The sequence below is a fragment of the Scomber scombrus genome, chromosome 19 (assembly GCF_963691925.1).
Source record: "Scomber scombrus chromosome 19, fScoSco1.1, whole genome shotgun sequence".
In the NCBI taxonomy this organism is placed as follows: Eukaryota; Metazoa; Chordata; class Actinopteri; order Scombriformes; family Scombridae; genus Scomber; species Scomber scombrus.
The window spans coordinates 18799653-18824778 of NC_084988.1; the positions used below are offsets into that span (position 1 = coordinate 18799653).

A 25126-nucleotide genomic window follows, 5' to 3' on the forward strand; every position below is an offset into this window, starting at 1 on the left:
TTATGATGATGAGGTAGGGAGACTGAGTCCATGCACACTGTTCAAGTCTTCATGTTGCTGCTGCTGCTGCTGCTGCTGCTGCTGCTGCTGCTGCTTGCTCAGGGGACTGGGCGGTTTTCTCTCTCCTGCACAACACAAAGAAGGAATACAGTGGGCCTGTGCATGCAACTCCTCATCAAATTATTATTTACTTATGCAGATAACGTGAACTATTTCGCCTACGAGTTTTAGCAGATCTAGCCTGATTTAAAGAGACTGAAGACTGAGACAGGCGTCGTTATAACAAGCAGACTCCGTTTTTTTTCTCCTTTCAAAATTAAGCTTATTTTCCCTCATTTTTGTATGCGTAAAAATGCTCTCGGACCACCTGGCAGGCCTGCTGGCCAAATCTGGAAGGTCAATATTTAATAATTGACATGTAATTAGGCTTCATTTGGGATTTGGTAAATGTTTACACTCGTCACGGTCATTGCGTACTTAGAAACCGTGTGTGTGTGTGTGTGTGTGTGTGTGTGTGTGTGTGTGTGTGTGTGTGTGTGTGTGTGTGTGTGTGTGTGTGTGTGTGTGTGTGTGTGTGTGTGAGAAAGGGAAGAAGGGAGGGGAAGTGAAGGGGAGACAGTCGTACAGACGCGTATGTAATAATGGTAATAATCATTGTAATTATAATAGTATTACAGGGCGAAAATAAATCCTGATATCAATCAACTGCATTTGAGAGAATGCTCTGCGACGAATATGTCATAAGCTTTCCCATTGAACCATGGTCCCTAACCCCTCCATAGGTAGTACCTTCTCGGGCCTGATGCTTGAAGGCCATCGGCGAGTGGATCTCCCCTGCATGCATGCTCATCCCGCTGCCTGGGTGGGACAGGGCCGGGCTCTGCGGCTGCCAGTGGTGGTGCCCCGGGGCTACGTAGCCGCCTCCTGGCCCGCTGTACACCCCGTACTGGTTGGTGGGGGAATAAGCGCACGCCGACACATAACTGGACAGTGTCGAAGATGGCTGCAAGCAAACAGATAAAACATGGACAAAATAAGAATGAATTATAATCGTAGGTGACGTGTGGCTTCTAGCAATGGTCCTCAAATGCGGTGTATGGGGAAGCAAACTGAGAACTGCACGAATTTCGCTATAATTCAGTTTACCATTAGGCTAATTAGAGTGTATACACAACTACGTTTCCTCTGTCTGTCATCTCGGTCCTAAAACATACGTGAACATTTAACCAGCAGTAATAAAAACCTGCCGGATGAGAGTCTCAGGAGTAAAATCTTATCAAGCAAATGTCTGTGGCCTTATGTGACTCTGTTTCCCTGATATGGAAACTTTTCACAACTCTGCCACAGGCCTTTGTAGCGAGAGCATAATTTATTAAAGGCCTCTGCCAGTTTTTTTTTCACTAAATGTTTGGATTGTTTCCGACAGAGAATGGAAAAATGGCTTGGTTACAACAGCATAGAAAATACACACTTGTCCAGTCTCGTTGCTGAAACGTGACAGAGTTTACAGAGGTTTAGATCTTTATTTACCTGTCCATATTTTATGTCCGCGTCAATGGCTGATTTGTCAATCCCGTTGACCGTGTGTGCCGCGGGGAAAGCTGCTCTGTTGACGCTACTCCAGTCCTCCATTTTTGGTGGGTACCCCTCCGCCCCAGCAATGGCTGATTTAGAAACAGTAACTTCATGTTAAAGATGTGTAAAAGGTAGAATTTCTAAAGTGTTAAAACATTGCAGTCCCATTAAGATGTAAAATTAATTATGTGAATTATAGCAATATTTAAAACGCCTTACGCATGAGCCTATTTGGGCTTTAATGCATAATTTCATTTTCAAAACAGTAAGACTATCTAAAATATTTCTGAAGCCAAGGTTGCTCAAACAAATATATTTTTTAATATCAAAATTGTTTTAATTATTTATGTGTGTAACTGTTGGATATATGCAAGTATTACATAATAGGGCCTGTGTTTTAATTTCATCTTAAAAATTAAAAACAAAACACACACAAAAAACAACACCAAAGAAAACATTAGCAGCTCACTAAAAATATTCTTCTCTCATTTAATAATTTTGTAATTGTTTCTTTGAGCTTATTTTACCCAATCAAGTCCTATATTTAATTATCATAATGTGTGCGTAAAAGACGCAATATTCTCCCACATCCAGGCTTGTAGCGCTGAGCTAATTCATTACACTGTGAAATCAATATTTAATTCTACATTTTATACACACATTTTGTAAAATACATGAATAAATAAATAAATAAATAACTTGTATTGGCCTTTATGGCACAAAAATATGCTCGGTTATGGAGACTCAGTAATGGATGCAAACACTGGCTAAAGTACAAGAAAGGCAGGGGGAAAAATGCCTGTACTGACTACTTGAAGGATTAGGGGGGATATAGCAGGTGAGCAAGGTGTTTGCAAACGCATCATGCCATGAAAAGGCCTATTGAGAGTGGCCTTACTGCTTTTTGGCTGAATGGTGAAACGGAGGCCTGTACAACCTCTAATGGACACATTGTCCTGCTTGTTTGCCAGAACAGGTTGTACGAAGCGATATGGCCATTTATCATGCTCAGTAACACACTAATAACCAGCTGCACTGGTTTATTAAGCTCTTATTTGAGAAGCCTGAGCGCAAAAGGCCACCATGCATGGCACAGAGAGTCGCAGAGGCCTTAGATTTAGAGTAAATGATGGTCCTCACCTGCAGGATCCATGAAGGCTCGTATACCGAGGATGTTGCTGACGGTGTGTGCAGAAGGCCAGGCCCTGGATATGCTCACATGTCCAGCCGTCACAGGTACTCCAGGAGGGCTGCCCATTTTAGTGCCAGTGGGCGACATGGTGTTGGAGTAGGAATAAGGGTATATGTGATTGTACGAGAGCCCGGCCTGCATGGAAGCTTGCTTACTGCTCTCATATTGGTTGGGCTGGGAGAGATTTCCAATCTTGTTGCGTAAAATCCTGCTGATAGAGCTAACCGACGGGACATTGTACTTGTCACAAACTCCATCTGCTAAAAGCCTGTCCCGGATCTCCCAGGCAAAGATCCCGGGGTCGTTTTGTTTGTATTCCCTGATATTTTTCACCACGTTAGGCGTCGTGACCCGTGGTTTGCTCCCTCCAATAGCACCGGGTAAGATGGAGCCCGTCTCGTTGTACCTCGCCAAAATCTTGCTCACGCAGCCATGGGAGACTCGGAGCTGTCGGCTTATATCGCAGGGTCTGATCCCAAGCTGAGCCAGCTCCACTATTCTTAACCGTATGGCGTTGGGTAGGGGTCTGCCATTGACGAACACGCCGCCTAACTGGTTCACCTCTCCATAGGTTTGCTCTGCAGGAGAATACACAGGTTACATAATTATACTGTATGAGATGAGTAAAGATGTTTGTCTGACATAAAAAATATTATTTCCACGTGCTGACATTGTACATAATACCATGTCACAAAATATTCCCATCAAACAATGATACAGATTTATCATTAAGAGACAAAGCCACTTAAAATGTGCATTTGTTTGATACAGAGCAGTTACTGTACTTCCACCACAAATTGAGGTTATAAAGTTGGATAACATGTGCCAGTCTACAGAGGTTGGTAAACTGCTTGACAACCTAACAGTCGCTGTTTTCCAACTTAACAAAAGTCTGCAACTGTATGTCTGGGTTTACCCTCCACCATCTCTTCGTCCACAACAAAAAAACAACATTAAAAATGGCGAGCTTACGGAATTGACACTCGAGAGCTCTTCAAAGAAGCGCATTTCATAGGATAATTGGCAGGGTGGTTACCATACGAGTTAAAGCTTTAAACAGACAGCAATACCAGCTGAGTAGAGCTGGAAAATCCACCTTGAAATAAACTTGACAAGCAGTTGCAAAAAAAAAGAAGAAAAGAAGACCCTTCTCATTTGCAAACATTATCTGAACTTGGAGAAAAAGCAAATGCTTATTGCTGTCTTTTACGCAGGCGTGGTGAGTCTGGATACGCTTCCATAAGCTCCCTACCACTGAAGCATGCAGATGGTAACTCATGCTTACCCATTTGCCTATATGTTTCGAGATGCTGGGAAATATAGGTGCCCCTTCAAATGGCTGAATGCGTCCGAGAGAAGGCAGAGAAGGAAGGGGAACGGGAGGAATGAGCCCCAGAAGAGGAAAAATAGACCTCTTAAAATCTCCGCCGACTGCAGCGTGCCCCAGTGTTTTGTGGAAGCCAGTGGCTGCAAGGTACAATGGTAACAAAGTGATCTTCATCCGATAAAAGCAAATTGGAGTTATCCCGGGGAGTCCGGACTTTGCTGGAATTAATTTGACGCGTCCTCCACGTCAATCTTCGCTGTTATACGCCAAGCCCCTGCTTTGGTTTCATTGGTCGTCCTGCGCTGGAAACGCTGTCAGCCAATGCAAACCCCATCCGGTTGGAGCTGTGCAGCCTCCTTGAATATTTTGCATAGGGGAAGTGGCAGAAAAGGGAAACGTTTCATCCAACATGCAGCCCTCTGGTAAGGACTTATACATCATAGGAGATACACTGTGAATATACGCACAGTTATGACAGTGGAGTGTCTTTCTGGACTGGTTAGCAAAGTTTTCAGCTCTAAAATAAGGTCGAACCACTTTTTTTTGAAAGGTGACATAAATATGTGTATATTTCTACCGCGCATCACTGACAGCCGTGACAGGGAGTAGTGTCAATTAGATGTAAGTGATAAAACTAAAGGGTGTAATAAAGGTTAGATTGCATAAAACAGACTTATTCAGAAAGATATTTAACTTATATTCATTATGCATGATGTGATGCTTGCAAGTAATGTTTTTTTAAACTGTTCTTACGTCACTGGATTCACCTGAAAAATGGGTGAACTTCTGGCCTGAAGTGTGTTATTAATCCACTTAGTTATGTGCAATTTACTACAATTAAAACAACGTATAATTAAAGGATGCATGCTTTTAGAAATGTTATTTATAACTTGAAAATAACATAAATACACCTAAAATTATTCCCCTGCGGATGAGGCACGTTGGCTAATTTACATACCAGTCCAATCATGTTCATATTTGTATTTTTTTCATTTGTGGCTACTTTATATATCATAAATACTATATTTCAGCTATAAAATGATTTGTTCTGCATATTTTACATTCATTAACCCTGTGGTTAAGCAGTAGTGGGCAGACTGAAGGTGTGATTCTCCAGAATGAAGTCATTTGACCATCAGAGCAAAGGGTGGCTCACAGACTGGCAGCCCGAGTCGTTTTTATAAGCCAGTGTCACAGCATCAAACGTGGGAAGGGGCTCATGTAATCGATACGTCTGTAGATCGCAGCGCTCCCAGACTATGGGATATCGACTGGATTCCAGAGACATACATTATCACAGCATGTTTTCGGAGTTTCCTGTGCAAGTTTAGAAGGTATCGTTTATAAGCTCGCAAAACGTTACTTGTAAAACTTAACAGTCGACCCAATGGTAACAAGGTGCAGTGTCCTTATCCACCCCCCCTCCCCCCAACCCCTCCACTTCTCCACCCCACCCCTCTGTCTCCTGGCCACTTCACCATGCAGATCTGGGAGCGGGACACATGGAAAGCATCAGGTTGGGTCAGAGGAAGAGAGTTCTGGAGAAGATCGCCTTAAAGTTAGCTACTACTGAAATACTGACGTCTTTTTCTTCCTTTTTTTTTTTTTTTTTTTTAAATTTTTTTTTTATTGTTTTCCGTTGACGTTCAGTTTGCCTGGATATCCACTGAATCAGTGTCTTCTATATGCATGCATTTGCATGTTTTTTTGCAGGATGATGATACGGGGCAGACAGGAGAAAACCTCATCTGTTGCTGCTGAGTATAAATTAGTTTCTTTAATAATAATGATCGTTAAAATCCTCGTCAGTTTCACACCATCTCTGTCACTGTCTATCACCCTCTGTGTTTCTGCCTCTATCGTCTCTTCATTGCTTGGCTGGCAGGACTCCCCTCATCTGGACAACGCAGGAATTGCATGGCTTTATGGGCACACGTCTACTTCTTTAACTAGGAGTTATTATTTGACTATGTGCACCCGTGTTTACATGTGTCAATAGAAAACAAAAGACTTATATACTTATTAAATGTTTCATCTAATATGAATCTCAAATTGAGAATGTTCGTGTATTCACTCCGTAAAATATTCATAATTTTTGTTTGGTTTTTCAACGACTCGACTTTAATATTTTCAAACGTATTAGCGCACAAATGATATTGTACTTATTACGCACTATTTCTATCAACGTCTGCCGTGTTTGGAGTCGAATGTATTTATAGTATTTAATATTATTGTTATTATTATTATTATTATTATTAGTAGTAGTAGGCTAGTAGTAGTAGTAGTAGCAGTAGTAGTATTACTTTGACTGTGTTAATGTTAAATTGTGTGACTCATGTCTTTGAAATGTTGTGGAAATAAATATATATAATGAGTATAATATTATATAATGAGTATAATATTATATAATTGAAGTCTTTGGCACGTGTCACAGACTCTGTTAGTGTTTTATTCAGATGCTTTAAATGATATAAAATGCGCGCAGCAGCAGATCAGAAGAGAAATCGTGTACAAACGTTAACGTGGTCACCGGTAGTTTGCTAAACGATTTTCTTTCTGCTGTGCTGCAGTTCATCCGTATGTGGACGTGTGAAGTTATAGATGTGGATGAAATGATGCAGAGAATATAGAGTACCTATACATAAATAGACTTCGTGTCTGGAAAGTCGGCAGCCGTTGGTGCAGTTATAAATTCTGCACATATATCAGCAACCGTCTGTTTGGGTTTGTCATGTGTGACAAAACAAAAACAACCCTGAACGGCTCCTCGCATTTTTTTTTCAGGATTCAAAGTGTATTCACACAATACAGCATCTGCCCACATAAATACCATACAGCATCAACACAGAGCCCAAATGCACAGTCCTTCATATTTCACTTTTAATTGAACGCTGACGCAATTCACGCTGTGAACTTCTATGTCGTTACTGCACAGCAGCCGTTTTCTTAGTCAACAATGCCCTACCAAACTACTGTTTTCAGACGACCTCTTTAATGAACTAGAATAATGGTGCTCGTCAGATAAAACAAATGAATGGAAGGTTATATGGCAGGGTAGGGTTCAAATGGATTTATTATTTTCTCTATAATATCTGTAGGCTACATTTTAGTTTATATTGTTGGTTGGTTTGTCCCCTGATGATCACCGCTTAAATGTCAGATTTAATCACAGCTTTTAATTGCATTACCGACAGTGGAGGGATTGAAGTATAATTGTTTCTTACAGCATTCCTTCGTTTACAAAGAGCAGACTATTACAGCATCGGTTAACCTACTTTTTCTTTATTTCAATAATAGACAATCTTTCTAAAAAGGTGGCGATAAATTCATATTTATGAAATGTAATTTACACTGACCACTCTTAATATTTGTGGTGTAATTCAAGCAAAATGTCTTATTATGTATATATAATATTTTTAATTTAAATTTGATAATATTGAAATGAATGAGCCGCTATTAGGTCACTTCTTTAATTGTTCCAGAAATACACTGTGGGTTTAGGCCCGTGTTTCGTTTCCGTAAGGCAGACTGCATCACCCTGTACTGTATGGAAAATGGATATTTTCTCTAGAAGTGATTAATGTGTTTTAATTGTTTGTTCAGTTGCGAGCTAAGAAAATAAATGGCATACAAATAGACGCAAGTCTTTAAAGTGCTAAATTTCCTCCCAAATCGCTTTTAGATCAGACACAAGTGAACTCATCCGATCGACACCTGACACCCGCAAGGTGCAACGACCCCCGTCGGTAAATATTGATGTTGGTTTTAAGTGTCATCAAAGGATTCACTTCCTCGAGTGTGCTTTGTCTTTAAAGTCTTAAGAAGAATTTAAAGTACTATTTTTCATCGTCTCACAGGCGCCGATAATTTGTGTGTGTGTGTGGATGAATGTGTGTTGGAATTGATTAATTCAACGGGATGATTATTCCAGGTGGAATTACACTGATATCAATTGCTTTGTAGTGGTTAAAAGAGCTGATATTAATTAAGGGCACCTGCATGTATTCAAGCGTTCGTATGTGTGTGCATGCTTGTGTGCAGAGCTAATGCAACCAAGGTCTCACTGGCTTCTTGACATGACAAAACTCTGCAGAGTATCTAGTAGCTGTGATGCACACAGTTTCAATTAGGACAGTGTGCAGTACACACAGTCTTTATCCCAGTGTGGACATTAGCTTCTCACCTCTCATCAGATAAACACCATGTTCAGATAAACTTGTCTTTCACGTTTCAACAAAAGCAGAAATCTGTGTTGTTGTTTTTTTCTTCTTTTTTGACATGGTTTCAATTTCCTTTCCCCAACTGGATGAACCATAGTGTTTTATTGAGGAGCCTTCGTGCCCACGGTTTTGATTTAGTGTTTGTGAGTTTTGTGATCTCAGTGCTCAGTATGGAAATTATTAGACAGGGTCCAGATTGGATGCATTTAGCACACCAGAACCAACATGAGGCTAAAACAAAGGGTGTCAGAGAAAGCTCCTGATATTTCCACAGAGACCCGTGCATTGTTGGTTATATATCATGTAAGCAAAAAGTAAAATATATACATTTGTTGCTATTGTTCTTGGTGTTTGCTCTTGTGCAAACAATTGTAAAAGTAGATCAATTTGCAGCAGCAGCTCTGGTCTTTACTAATCCAAAAATAAATTATTTTTGAAACGTTTAAACCAACATATTAAACCTTAAGTTTCACACTCTGTCTAAATGGTAATAAGCCCTTGTTGCTCATTAGTGGGAAATGTAATGCAATCAATGTTTATCCTGTAGAAAGCCAACCAAGCCCAACCTGTAAAGAAACACACCGATTCCTTAGTCAAACCCCCCCCCCTCTTCTCTACAGAAAAAGGTTTTGTCCACTCCTATCTGATCCTGAGGTGGTGATGTGTAGTTTCTTTGTGCTCCTGCTGGTGAGGTTCTGCTAAACGGAGGCTTGGAAGGCAGCAAGCTCAGTTCTTTTATAGCTACAAGACCCACTCTGGGCTGCAGAACACGCCTAATGAGGGCGTGCAGCGGTGCCATGTGAGACATGCCAGCTTTTACCAGGCTGGGTAATTGCTTGTGACCTTCACTAAACACGTCTCATGTGTCTTCATGTTCTGAGAGAACTTCTAATTGTTACATTAAGGGAGGCGCCTGAGGATGATGCATATTCTTTGACTCTTTTTGGAGAAAAGGGCAAACAATTGACTCCCTACTGAATTTTCAAGACGGTGTGGCGTATTTATATGTACTGTTTGTTTTTGTGCGAAGTGAAGAAAAATGACCTTTACTGCTATAGAATTTACATTTTATCACACTCCAAAGAGAATTTACTATTAAGGCTATCAAAATGTTTCAGTGTACTTGTTCTGAGTACAAAAAACATATCTAACAAAAACTACTCCATCTGAATGGGTGGTTTTAGTTTGTTTTAATTTCATACCACTGCCTGTCCTTGGGATTCCATGACAACTTTGTTGTGTGTTGGGGACAAATCTGGTTTTCATTCAAAGTGGAAACATATTAAGAAAATGCAGAGGATTTTTTTCTCTCTGTTGCTGTGATTCAAAAAACTGTCATCACAAAATGTGAACAGACCTGAGTGTTCATGTTCACAGGCTGATCTCTGATGTGGAATTATCACATCTGTTGGCACATTTTACTTGATTCTCTGAGCTCTGCTAGTATTCAACACACACATACTTGGATGACTATTTTCACTTTTTTAAAGTCAACTTCCACAGAGGATCAGTAGCAGTCAAGCTTCACTCAGCGCTGGCAATCAAGTTTTCCCCTAAGATTTCTTCATCAGTCATTTCAAACAGGCAACTCTCAAAATAATAGCTGGGTTCTGATTACGCTAGGACAGTGATTGACAGGGTTTGGTGTTTTCAAGGGAACAGATGTTGTCCCTTTACTGATCTTGCATTGTCCTGTGAGTGTTGTGCGAATTGAATCTGACACCTCATTCAAAAAGAAAGACGTGAATGAAACATGGCAAAATTGTTAAAATGACATATCTAAGGCAGTAACCTAATTAGATTTTTAATCAGATGTCTGCTCATACTCTCCTGTCTCTCGTTTTCTACTGTAGCAGCATGTGAAATTAGCCATGAACTCCTCAGGGTGGGTGACACTGAAGTTTGAAACATCAACAGTTTTTAGTTTTATTAACAGATCATTTTGTTGTCAGGCTACTTGCTGGCGTTCACACCAAGTGCAGCGTGTATATTTAAGTATTAAAGTGAGGTCAAAGTGTAAGACTTCCACTGCTGTGCTACAGTAGCTGTTCTGGAATATAGTAATTTAATAGGCAATAGTTATCTCTCTCACTGTGAAAAAAAAAGAAAGAAAGAAAGAGCTTGCACTTATCATGATGCACCTTATTAAGATAAAACATATTAACTCCAAAGGAAGCAATAACCGTATATTCAGTAAGATGGCGATCTGTATTCTGTGGAAAGATAACTTTAAACATATTGGTAAAGTGCTCACATGTTAAGCATCTGCTATCAGTCAGTGACCAATCTCTTTATCAGGCATGGATTTAATTCACCATTACTATCCAGATAGAGATCAAGTGGTCAAAATGTGTTGCACAGAATACTGGATTGAAAAATGATGGTATATTATTCTTTATTGATACACCTCCAGAAGAGCAATGTAATATGAAATGTGACTGTTTATTCTGTCTTATTTATAGATTCCAGGCTGTATTCATTCCATTTCTTCATAAAACATTTGTAAAGCTGTGCTAAATTTTTTCTGTCTCATATTTTATCTGGTCTACATTTCTATCATCGAGTGTTGAATTATATCATGTCATGACATATTGTGCCAAATCATCATAAAAGCTTTCTGGGTTTTTTTGCATTTTTTTCCTCTGTGGATTTAAAACTGCTCAGATAAATACTAACTTTTACACTAATGTTTTTGTCATGCTTTAGACGTCTCTCTGGATGTGTGACGTGACACATGGAGGCATGACCAAGACCAGTGTCTTCAGTGGCGTGATTATCAGTCTAAAAGGATGATAGAGTTCTTTTCTTTATGGCCATGAGGAGTAGCGTACAGCACAAAAATCTGGGCCCCGTGTGTGTGTGTGTGTGTGTGTGTGTGTGTGTGTGTGTGTGTGTGTGTGTGTGTGTGTGTGTGTGTGTGTGTGTGTGTGTGTGTGAATGAAAACAATTCCATCACAGTTTTTTACGTCTTTATTATACCCTTGACATAAGATAAATGTAGGAACTAAGGCCCGACCGATACTGGATTTTTTCGGGCCGATACCAATATTAGGGAGTAAAAAGAATCACACACATAATCAAAACATACATTTTTGCTTTGAGCCCTCATATATGAAACACTTGAGTGAAATACATGTATTAGAGGCAGGATTTTACATTATTTTTTACTTTATTGTTCAAAATGCACTGAAACAGTAAACTTCACTGGGAATTTAATAATTATAAATAACTATAAATAAAAGCATAAATTGAACTATTTGTATACAATAAAACATATAAAAATAAGTAAAATAATATGTACATATATCGGTGTATATCAGATACCCAACAAATGACAAATGGCCTGACAAATGACCTATGTGGTCGTTTAATTTGGAGGACCAAATTAAACGACCACCCTCAGAATGAACCATTGGAGTGTAATATTCTGCTTTCCAAAACTGGTACAATTAAAATATATTGATGTTTTATGGTGTGACAACACTGTGGTTACGGTCTGGTTAGGTTTAGGCATAAAACCACTTTGTAGGGTAAGAAAAGAGCATTGTTTGTGTAAAAATGTTCATTTGAAGCGTAACTTCCTTAAAGTGAGACATCATGGCAACAGTAAACAACAATTTATAGCTTTATTTTGTCCTGACTCATTATTGAAACAGGAAGTGAACAACAGTCTCCTGCACTTATCAGTCTATCTTTCTAACTATTCAAATCTCTAGCCATCCACCCAACCCGCCTCTCAATAACAAAGACACCTTATATGTTATCTGAACTGCATCACTTTTCCGGGTCATAATTACTACAGCTGCCAGGTGGCAATCTTACTTTGACCCATACACTGAGAAAGGGTTACTTTAATAGTGTATTTTAAAAGGAGCAAGACTTGCATCATATTTAATTCAGAGACAGTCTATTGCAGCACAGGAGTAGCATAATAAAACTTGAGAAACTGCTGCTTAGTCACTCTCTGTGGCTGTTTATAAAACTGAGTGCAATGCTGCTTCATCCATCAGCAACTGTTATAATATTAGCTAGCTAGCCACAATACCACTACAGCTGCTAGGTGGCATTTGTCACTTAAAGGAAGCTATAGGTCACTAATGGCAATGCCAATACCTATATATCTGGAATAGACCAATATCAGCTGCTGATATGGGCCAACCAATATATCAGTCGGGCTTTAGTAGAAACCTATCTTACACTGACCCATACATTGAGAAAGGTTACTTTATTAGTGTATTTCAAAAGGAAAGACAACTGAACAAGACTTGAATCATGTTTAATTCAGAGACAGTCTGTTGCAGCACAGGAGTAGCATAATAAAACTCGAGAAACTGCAGCTTTGTCACTCTCTGTGGCTGTTTATAAAACTGAGTGCAATGCTGCTTCATCCATCAGCAACTCTTATAATATTAGCTAGCTAATCACAATAACACACTGATATTAAACCATTCTGAAACAAGATGACACCTGTAGTCTTGTGTAATTACACGTTCTGAGAGGAGCTATTTTGGTCCACCCTACTGTCTTAGTGGACTAAACTGAGTCTGCTATTGTCTGAGATACATGAAATAGTCTGTCAAACTATTTATTGAAGGGATAAAACAGCTGGAGCCAGAATGCAAGTGACTTTTTTACTTCCACACACTAAAGAAACTCATAAGAACTTCTTCCATTGGATATGAATAAATTTACTGTTGCAGTTGGATATAATTTTAGGGCAAGCCAAAGAATCACTCAGTCCGTCCCAAGGGTCAAGATGGTTGTAAAGACAGTTATTGTGTTTTAATGTTTTTGAGGGCTAAAAACAGACTGCAAGGCCTCCAGCCTGAACTTAATTACATAAACTTCATAAACATATTGAACAAAGTCAGTTTACTTTCTGACTGGGCTACATAAAAACTAATTTGTTTTGTAACCATGCCATCATCAACACTAATGCCCATGTTGCTTCCAGTCTGATTAGCCAGAGAACATTATGACATACACCTTTTTATACTCCCATCGTTGGTTGTTGTTTGGCGGTGGGACTTCGCTGGCCTGGGTCTGTTGTCAATTAAGAGGAGAAACCTTAATTGCTTTTGGAGCATGTCAGACTCCATCCACGGCTGCTGCTGATTCATGCTTGCCCTATTTGGATAAAAGCCCAGGCAGTCCAAAACACCGGGTCACATGTGGAAACTGACATTCACTCGTATTTTCAATTCAAAATTCTGCCGTAATATTTACATGATTAACTTTTGACTTTCGGCTTTGTTCTTTTTATTTCACTCATTGGTGTTGTCTCTCAGATGAAACCCTACTTAGCCTTCAATTCGTTTCTTCACTTAGACAAAGCTTTGAGACACCTGTAATAATAATCTTTCCTCAAATGACCCTCTTTGAGATGTAAACCTGATCGTGTGTCATGAATTATGTTTTATTGCAGTTGTGGTATATTTCTATGCTTCTAAGCTTAAGAATGCCAGATCCATAATGGAAAAATCTGCGAAGGGACATTCAAGGCCTTCTATCAGAGGCAGTGTGATATTGTTTTCCGCCAAACCAGAAATCAAGGCCTTCGATGGGCCTTTTTTATGTCAAGGATAGGGGTACTGTATGTTTTCTGACAGTTGCTCCTTTTAAGATTAATGGGCTTATGAAAACCGTGTGTCTTCTTCCAAAAGCCAAGCTCGATATCAGTCAACGTTACCAGCATAATCGTGCCGTCCTGACAAAGAAATCCCAAAGACAGATTGAATATTGATGTCACAACACTGGAGAATCAGAGTCAGTGTTTTTATGTGTGTGTGCGTGCACAGGACCAGGGGGGCTGGTAGTCATACTGGATTTAATTTCTTACTTCTGGGACAAAATGCATGCCAGCTAACTAACTCGATGCTGCTTTTACACAGAGACTTTTATATTTACGATGCTACAAATTATACTGTATTTAACAAAGCTAAAATCTCAGTTCATGGATTTACTAACTAGGCAGAAAACCACATGATCTACAAGCCACGCTGGCTCTTCATCTTCTGGAATATGTGGAGGGCCAGAGATCTATCCTTGTACTCTATCAGTGCACTGACCTCACTGAACCACAGCCAGATGCTCATAAATACATTCCCTTATTTCTACCCTTGTGTGGATGCCAGTTGGGCCGGGAAGTGGGTTTGTTTTGGGTGTTCTCAGTATATTCCAGCCAGAGCCGCACTTTCACATTGCTCATAAGAGAACTGTGCAGACTTCTTGAAATGCACATGTATTCCTGCTTGTGGTCGTCTGTCATGGTGGCGCTCTGTTGAAAGCTGCATAACTCCAGTCCAGTGTCCGTATAATGGAGACTTGTTTGTCCCGACACTCGCGGATTAATCAACTGGACGTCTCTCCTCAGTGAATTGTAGTGCCGTTCTGTAGAGGTCCACATTCAACAGTGCAAACCTGAAAACTAAGTGTTAAGTGAGCAGTTGTGCCTGAGTCCACTGATCTCAGAAACTCAGCCCACATGATTATTTTTTGGTCACATCTGGACACATTGCCTTTCAGCTCTCAAAATATGTATCAGTGTGTTACAGTTTGCTCACAATTCTGGAATCCCTCATTTCTTTCATCGGCTTTCCATATTTAGAAAGAATAAGCTTATGCCTTTTAAAAGCTAATTATGCAGCATTAACAAATTAGATGCACTGAGTACAGTTCAGGCTTACAGTGTGAGGTAGAGATCCCTTCAACCTACAGCAAAGGTATGGGGGAACGAAGCTGGCTCGTACCGGTGGTGAAATGTCTGACATGTTTGCGCTGAGTAGGGACAGACAGCCCTGAAACCAAGCCTGGACTTGCTGGCCAAGAAAAAGCCCCTCATAGCTCCCTCATTTTCCTTAGCATGTCCCTTCCTGAATGAATGTACTGCCTAACCTCGCATACGTACAATAATGGGCAAGTGTGTGAAAATATGTTCCTATATGTATATTGACTTTTACTGTCTATTGTGTGTACTGTCACTGTTGGTATCTTTTAGAAGGAAGTCATTTTAGATGAATAGAGGAGAAGCCAGGGAGCAGAAAACACATTGTGTGTGCAACTGAGAGATGAAAGCAGTGGAAGTGAATGGACAGGGAAGGTAAGCTTGGGGTCAAACTGAAAACACATGCTAACACAATACAAGTGATACAACTGAGAGATCAGTGTGAAATATATCTTTTATTTCCTGTGTTTTGTCTGTATTGTTGTTTTTGTGGTTTCTATGACTGTAGCCCTGAAATAGTAGCCTACACTCTATCTGCAATAAAGCTTTTTTCTTCTTCTTACACAAACAATATGAGACTTTTCAAAAGGGCCATTTTGTTCTCTTTTCATTTCTTTTCCCCATATTTACTGAAAATGTAAATTCTGTGTTTGGGTTGTCTGTGTGGATGTTTTGTTGTCAGGTTGATTTCCTCTTGTTCCAACTGTTATATTGTTATGCCATAAATAAAGACTTCATAACAGAAAAAAATGAGTGTAAAGTGATTCTGCTGTTCTACCAAGTGTTGCAACTAATAGTTATTGTAATTATCAATTGATCTGATCTGCTTTTTCAAATAATCATGCAGTAGTTTGAAATGTCAGCAAACTGTTCATCATAATTGCTTATTTTGTTTGATTGAGCAGTCAGCCAATTTACAATAATGTAAAACAGAGAAAGTAACAGGTGAATGTTTGCCTTTTTCTGCTTGATGACTGACTTTTAGATTCAGGGACACACGTAATCAGTTTTTGTACGTTCTTTAAGCATTTGCAATACCTGCTTTTGAAAATGATATGAGTGATTTTCTATATAACAAATGTTTATTCATTTATTCACAGTGTTTATGTCACACTGTAATATCATCCCACAGAATGTAGGCGACAGAAAGCAGTTTGTGGTGACACTCATTTATGGTAACAGCTACAAGCAAGATGGTGATTCATGTCACATACTGTTCTGCTGTATTAAAGACGGTGCACGTGGTGGAATCCGCGTGGGTTGATGCTATTTGATGGAACAGCTTTGGAAAATGAAAACAACAAACCATGATTGCTCAATGCCAGTGCTGATGTAACCATATTTGAGTTTAGTATGCTCATATTACAGCTAATTATGGGTTTGGTTGAAGGCCTCAGTGAGCTTCCTAGAAGGCTTGCAGTGTCATGAAGTGTCAAGGAGAGCTTACCTTCCTCCGGTGTAATTAGAGAACGTTCAGAGACTCAGCTGAAATTTGTAACATGAGGAAATTATTCTGCCACCACCTCTCTAATTCTATCCTTTCATTAACTCATTACACCAAAGACAAATTGTCCAGGGTGATGAATTAAGTGCCATTTTATGCTGTTCAGTGTTATGTTAACAGGTTATGGTTATCGCAGCAGATTTTCTCAATGGAAAGTCTGAAGAGGTGGAAACTTGTTGTCAACAACTCTGTTGATAAATCAAAGCCTCCCCGTCTAATTCATGGTACAATTATCTCAAAGGAGAGGCTTTTGTGGAGATTTTAAAGTGAGCCCATATGCTGCAGACCACAACCTGCTGCCACATCTCCAAAACATCCACAGAGATGGAACTCAGTGCTCAAGTGTTTCCCCCTACAGAAAAACATGTCCCAGACCTCCTGTCCGAGACAGAGAAACAATTACAACATCAAATAGAAAGAGTGCGGTACACTTCCCAGGATCAGAGGGTTGAGTCTTTCCTTGGCAGTGAGCAGCGATACTGGCTGAGAGCCCCCTTCACTCAAAGACATGGCAAGGATTTCCTCATGACATAGTGCGGGATACTTACCCAAGGTTAGGTGGATGGAGCCAGTTGTGGACTGAAAACTTATGAATTCCTTTTCTTTGTCATTTTAATGATGGTTATTGCTATAATGATGATAATACATGCATTCTGTCTTCACATATTAAGTAATTCAGTGGGGTGTATTCATTTTTTATTTGGCTTGGCAGATCAGTGATATCACTTCTTAGCAAATTTTGCATTTCCGATGGAAATGTGCTTTAAATGATTCATTTGGAATTGGAACATCACACTAGATGACGTGAGAATAGGTGTCAAAGCGATTCATCAGCTGAAAACGGGAAGGTTAACTTGTTCTTATGCCATTCACTAAAGGATACGTTTGGCAATATTTCTCTTAGTGTCAACAATTCCTATGAAAAGACTAAAGTCAACAATGTGTAAGCCTGTCTCTCTGTACTTTTCGACTTCCCTGCCCTGTCTATGGCACTCAGCCCCAACCCCATTCTCAACGACTGCAGATTTCAATCTTTGAAATCAGGTCATGATACTTTTACAGTTGTAAGTAAGGCTGCCCAAAAGAGCTATAGGCACTAGTTTTTAGTGTTTCACAAACAGGATTAAGCAGTGCATTTAATTTGGGACAGTTTTCAGCTGCAGATTAATGCACATCTGGTGCTCTAATGAGTATTTAAAGTCACAGGTATATATAGCTATAATTGTGTTAATGGTTCATGTTCATGGTAATGAAGGAAGCATGAAGCTCATTAGGCTTTGAATACACAGACAATGCTTGTTGTCACTGGTTTAGGTCTTAGTATTTGTTGAAAATAAGATATCACCAGACTAATCCCTTTAATCTGAATCAGGTAGACAGAAATGATCTCACAACCTTCTTACGGTTACAGCCCCATCTGATGTTCCTTTACAATAAGTACGAATGAGTCACACTACATTACTAGCAGTGTAAATAAACAGAGGCCCCATATTGCCATATGCACCACGTACTAGGCTCCACGTCTGTGGTACATTCAAGTGAGTGAAAAAAAATTCAAGGAAAAATTAACATGAAGTGTCTCGCTGAGGGAGTTGGGCCACCCTGAGCTAAGAAACAGCTTCAGTTTTTCTTGGTATTCATTCTACGCGTTTCTAGAGGGACAAACACAATTCTACTAAAAGATATTCCTTGGTTTGGTGTTCTGGTGATGATGGTGGAGAGCGCTGTTGAACACCAGGCTCCAAAATCCCCCATAGGTGTTGAGTTGGGTGTGATTCTTCTTCTTATTATTATTTTATCCATCATCCCATGCAGTGATCGCTGTATTATATCATTTATGTTGGCTTTTTCTTTGATTTGTCACCCATCTGGCACTAATACTGTTCTATGACATTTTAAAGTACACTATAAAATATCCCATAAGAATTCTTTTTAAAAAATCGTTTTTCCCATAAGCAAACATATAACAATTTGCTAATGAGCAGTGACTTTTATACACATTTACACCAAAAGACAGAAATAATGAGATCACCATAGTACATACCAGAAGTTAATGCCAGGTATCTCATCATGCCTGGAAATATGATTTCAGTTCAAAAATACCATCTGATCCTGATTTTTAGAGCCAACCTTAAGCTTCAGTATCCCAACTTCACTGTAGTAAGTATTAATACAGGGGGAGTTAAGCTGGTGTCAGAGGTGTTTCTACGACCTGTCAACAAGAAGGAAACTGTCTGAAAGTGATACTCACTCTTCAGAGAACGTTTGACTAAACCAAGCGAGACGTTATTAGCATTCTGGAGCTAAAATGTTTGAGTTAAAGCTAAAAATGGATTTGTCACTGTCTCCTTGTCTCCAGATGATTCATTCTAAGCTGTTCTCTACCCTCTTTCTCTTTTTCTGAACTTGAGCCGAGACAAGTGCAAGCAAGTCCTGGAAGACAGGTTTGATGGGCTATTTTTAATAGTTTTCTTCTCTCTGCTTACACATCAGGGAAAGGAAGGCATCAGTTTTTCCAGCTGACTTGAAGATACATGACAACAAAAATTCTCTTTTGGATATTAAAGGGACATGATTTTTATCTAAATGTTTTTTGCAATTTTATTTACCTTAGTAGTTGATGAGACGTACACAGTGGAGTCGGTCAAGCTTTACAGAGGTGGTGCACCTTTAAACACAGCGGCCTATAACTTTACCTGAGAGGCTGTGCGCTGTAAATGAAGGACCAGCAATAAAACCAAAAAGGCCTTTGAACTGTGCCTTTAATTCTCTGCAACTTGACAAACGTACAGACATTCCCGCCACTTTTTTCTTCTCTTTGCAGCACTCTGGGTCATATCAAGTTCTCAGGGAGAATGCAGATAGCTGCGATAGCATCGACAAGATGGTGCAAAGTGATGACACGTTTGCAGAATCAGCCTGTCTAACGAGGCGTGGGTCACGGTTGACTAAGAACACGTAGTTACTTAGTCATGTCATCATCGTTCTGTGGAGACTAAAAAATACAGTAGCTTCACTTTTCTCTCCAAATACATTTGAATAGGCAGATTAAAGTGTTAGATGCAGAACTGTGTTGACTAAATAGTGTCACTGATTGAGTTGATGGAGTTTACAAACCTAAACATTTCTATGTTGGTAATATTAGACTCAATCTCATAGAAAGCACGTTTTCAGTGAGTGAGAGAGGAAGAAATGTCTATTTTGATTTTATTTCTATGTCTAATACTCTTGCTTCTGAATTTAAAAAAAGTATGTTAAGTCATCCTAGTCAGGTAGTTATCCTATCAGGTCTTCCATAATAAACTATAGCTAAACTGATTATCTAGCCATATATATTGTTGTTTTTTTTCAACACAGTTCATTAACTTTCAGGTTTACATACCAAGTATGCCATGCCACTCTGTTTTGGACTTCAGTAATAAACTCCACAAAAAGTTGACTGAGTTCAGAGATTCTGCCACTTGTTAATGTTTTTTGTAAGATGTGAACTAGAAACTCAAACATTCCCAATCACAGTAGAAGATCAGATCATTCCTGGTTGTTCATTCTTCATGTTTAAACTACTCCGAGATCTGTAGAGTTTACAGAAAACAGAAAATTGGTCCTTTTCCAGTAATGCGGGAGCCCGAGGTTATCATATGATACTTTAGGTTTTCTGTTTTGACTTTGTACTAGAAGATTTATGGTTCTAGATTTGCAGAATTGTTGTAGAGGTTTTGTGGTTTAAGAGTTACCAATTTATCATGTTTATCAAAAGTCACAGAAAGCAGTTGTGACAAATATGCAGTAGCTTGTTGGTCCCATGTGGAGCACCCTGAGCAATTTGTTTTCATTTTCCAACAGGTTCCTGCCTCTTCACGTTGCACATACGGATAGATGGTGAAGTATTATGAAAGACGGAGAGAGAGATAGAGTGTGAGAGATAGGGGGCAAAGAGGGGGAAAGAGAGCATGACCGTGCTTTATTGCCAGATTGACAGAACAGAGACCTTGGAGTGAACTGCCTCACTTTTGGAGGGAGTTTACATATAAACACCTTCAACATGCAGGTGGAAATATGGGCTAGTAGGGGTAAATAAATGGTCGTGGCGTGGAGTTCTAGGCATTTTGTAAACAATGGAATTTTTCTGACAAACTTGGACTTGAATACTCCTTAGAACAAAAGGTATATTTTAGTAAGAAACCCTGGATCATCATCACTGATATATTTTAAGTAAAGGACATACATTTCAAATCATAAAATCAAATAGGGACTCACAACATTTTGCCAAAATCACACTCAGATCAAATGTTTTTTGCATTCTTCATCTTGGACACAGAAAATGGGAATTAAATTACTACCATATCAGTGATGAAGGGCTCTAGAAGCTCTCTCAGGCCAAGTCAGTCAATCTTCTGTTAATTTCAGCATTGATGTACAACTATAATACTTCACAGTCCTGTGTGTTTGCGCTACCAGGTACAAACACACCACCATCAGGCCTAAAGTGGAAGTTGTTCACTTGATTGTTCACCTGGAACACATAATGAACTTGTTTTATTTCCACAGTGACACCTTCAAGTGTGGAATAATCAGAAACATTTTAACCTGAAGTTGGTGAATACTAAAAAAATGAAATATTTGGATCGTCAGATTTTACCATTATAGATGTGAATCTAAGAGGGGGCACAAGCCATCTGTTCTAGCATCGGGAAATAGATCATCTGTGACAGAGAGTAAGGACATATTACTAAAAAGTTTTATTTAGCTGTGCAAAAACTCTCATGTGGGCACAAGTTTGGTTTTCTTTCTATTCACAGTTCTATTTAAATTCAGAGCAGAGAAGTAGAGTGCAGCTCAGTTTCCTCAGAGGTGAGAGTCATCTCAAATTACACACTAGCACTTCCGTATATTATCCAGTAGATGGCAGCATAGGCTCATAGAAAAATAAATCAACCTTTTCTGTAAACCCAAGTCTCCCATAGAAACTATTTTAATCTGTCCCTTTTGACTTCTTTCCCTCATTTTACTACCTCTAAGGATATTCAGTTTTTCAAATATCTATGCATAATTTTCTCAAAGATGGAATTACAAATGAGTTCTTAAACCCAAACAATGAACATAACATGAAGAAGCTGAGTATAGAATGTGAGATTGCCAGAGGGTGGCAGTCTTTACCCATGATTCTCAGAGGTTTAACATCCTTTTTTTGATAATCTCTTTATGGGACGAGAAAGGAGAAAACAGTGACTCAAAACAGTAAGCATCTTCTGATATTCTATCTCTTTTATGATTTGATAATTATGCCAATTTCAATCTTTTTAATATGTGTTTTACTAAATCTCGTGTGTGTTTGTATGAATGCTCCTTCCTGGGTATGTGTTTCCTACCGTTCATATCTGTTTTTATAGACAAGACCATTATGGTGATGCAAATAATTACAGTTTCAAAGCCTTTTAGATTCTTAAACCTTTAAATGTAACTAATTTTTTTTTCTAGTCGCAGAGATGGTTCATGCTGCCAAGGTCCTCTTCTGATTAGAATATGATTCAAGTGATGAAAAATGTCAACCCACATTGTCATTGTTAATCACTGCACCTCCTTTCATTAAAATGTCTCAGATGCTGGACAAAAAGAAGACACAGAGAGCACACATTTAGCTGAGTTCAGGGAATGTAATATCTCCATTACAAAATTTCTGGCCAGAATTGCACAGAGAAGTTGAAAAGACACTTCTGATTGATGTGACACTGTATGAAAAAAATACTGACAGCTAAGCCCACATTCCTCATCAGGTTCAGCAGTGTCAGCTTCCTTTTCTTTCCATCCTTCATCCGCTCAACCTCGTCCCCTCCACGATGAAAGTCGAACAAATCTGCTGACATTGATCCTGTCTCCTTGGCTGGCCTAATTTCATTTCAGCCTGAGAGAGACGGCTATCTCCAAAGATCTTGACAGACAATTGTATTTACTATTTTCTTTTCACAAGCCAATAAAGGGGGAGCAGTTATTGCATCAGATTATATGAAAAACCGTTTAATGATTCCAATTTATAACTCTAGACTGAATAATGATACAGTTAAGAGCTGACAGGCCATGATAAATGAAGGCTCATATAAAACATATTTAGTGTGAAGAATGGCTGGAGATGAATTGCACAGTGATACAAACTCATGATAAAGAATAGTAAGAGCCACTAGAAGACTTAATAATGTGCTATTCATTTTGAAGTGATTTTGCTGGTTAATAAAAGAGCACAAATTAAAAATATATTTATTGTAGAATGACGTCTAGGAATATTACCCCCATGTCTCCAGACGCCCACCCTCACCCAATCTAACTGCTCCCAATCTCTGGAGATTGAACCCACCAAGTCCTCAATTTCACTCTTCTCTTCATCACTGCTGCCTCTCAGTGCATTTTGCTGTCTGTAAGTTGCTTGATTTAGTTAACACTTATGATTTCTTTTCCCCCTCACAGAATATATTACCAGCCTGCTCTCTGAAGGGACTTGCGGCATCGTTCACGTTGCTGTTTGGACTAGACTGCTGAAATTTAAACCCATAACACTGACAGCTACGCCACAGCTAAATTACCAGCAGGGTTATATATCAGTCAAACTCATTGTACGGTGAAGTAAATAATTCTGAAAATGAATATGGTTGCAGTTTCACGCATGTTCTTTAATGTTGCAGAATTCTTGAATTGCAGCAGTAACAACATGGAATATATCAATTCAAAAGATAAGACCGATGTGCATTCACTGTTTGTGAATGCGGTGAAAAACCATGGTCAAGTGGTGAACCTTTTAAAAACATGGTCAAGGACTCTATACGCTGGTACTGGACTAGATAATGTGTAATATGTGTAGGGTCTATTTTCACTGAAAGGTAGGACATTGAATTTACCGGATACAATGTCCCCCACCATTTCTATACATTGGGTTACTACTCTGATGTCGCCAGTGCTTTTCAGTAAAAGGGTTCAACTATTGTTTGGTATTATTGCAGTTGAAAAGAAGGTCACAGTCATCCTGCTTATTTTTTGTGTGAAGTGCTGTAAATGTGATATGTAGACGGTTTCAGTCATACGAAAGAATCCACAAGTTTTATATGCAACTGAGGGGGAAAGAATGGCTGCCTCCATCTTCAGGTGGCTTATGTGGCATATGCAGACCACTTGAACACTGCCCGCTCTTTGTTGCTCAGGGTGATGCACACAGAGAAAGGGCGACAACATCACCCATCCATTCGTCCATCCTTTTTTCTAGACAACACGTGAATTTGAATAATAAAAGTGCGGAGCTAATGAGAAAATGTAAATGAGACTAAGGACAGGCACACACTGGCCTCCATTTGATGAACAAGAAATGAGGAGCGAGGTAAATTATCCCAGGATCATGTTCGCGCTGACACCTGGGAGACAGATGAAGTAGAATCCATTGTTTTTTTCACTGAATGCAGATACAGAGAGGGCAGAGGACCGTGAGAGGACACACATCAGAATAGGTGACCCCATCTCTATTTGTTGCCAGAAGAAGGGCTGGATCAAGAGAGGATGCGAGGGGTTGAGCTATATCTATGCAAGCACTTCCTTTGACACTGACACGGATTGACATAGACCCCACACTCATAGATGCATATTGCTTAAAGTGCAATTTAGGACAATGCTAATAGTTTTGCCATGTGTGCCATTCATATAGGGTTCAGTTCTACATTAGTAGGAGGCATTGGGTTGCGTATTTTACCAAATTACCAATCTCCAGGTTCCTGTAGTTTTTTGTAATGATTCTCAATTAAAATGAAAGCTCCCTTGTAAAAGTTCAATCTAAATGACATCCAGCAATAAGACGGAGCGACCCCAGGAGAGAAACTACATTTAGAACACAAGCTTATACAACCTCTGTATATGAATAAGTTGTAACAATGGGCATGTATGCATGGTTTTTGGGAGTGCTCAAAATGTTTGGATCCGTGTTTTTAAAACTCGCTGAGTGGTAATGGGTTTAACAATGAATATGTTGTGCAAAAGTGTTTTTACCAAATGATTGTCGGTTCTTCTCAAACAACCTTCAAGTACCTCCTATACAGGGTTCAGCTCAAGTGTTGGCACAGCCAAATGGCTTTGAAACCAACAATAATGGTTAGCATGAATCAAGAGATTGTTTATAGCTGAAGAGCAAACAGTGGAGTAAATTATGGACAATTTGAGCCAAAATGAAACCATCCAATTTGTTACAAGAGTCAGTTACTCTACAGTATACTCTGATAGGGGAGAGAAAGAAAGCGGAAGGAAGTGAGTAATAAGGACGGCAAAGCAAACCAGGCAGAGGCCTATAAAAATACAGCTTCTTCCTCTCAACAGCCCCCTCCTTGAGATGCAGATCATCCGTGATCACCTGATAGTTCCGGACACAAGGAGGACTAAGCTCACATCGACCTCTCAGACACAGCTTAGCAACACCCACTGTCCTTATCCCTCCGGACACCCACACACTGCCTCTCTCTTCTCCTCCACCTCCCCCAGGCCTCCCACCCAGACCCTCAGTCCTTGGAGAAGACCCCAGGCCGACTGCGAACAAGGGGCTCCTGAATGGGCCTTGCAT

The 25126-nt window shown here is 39.5% G+C and overlaps 1 protein-coding gene across 1 annotated transcript; it reads right to left on the reverse strand.

The window, feature by feature from the left end:
* On the reverse strand, nucleotides 1-25126 carry pax1a (paired box 1a). The gene is made up of 6 exons (XM_062439788.1): nucleotides 24844-25126; nucleotides 5819-5986; nucleotides 2716-3345; nucleotides 1531-1664; nucleotides 790-1003; nucleotides 1-125 (listed from the first exon to the last, which is right to left on the reverse strand). The coding sequence occupies exons 1-6, from the start codon at nucleotides 25124-25126 to the stop codon at nucleotides 1-3; spliced, it is 1554 nt and encodes a 517-aa protein (XP_062295772.1).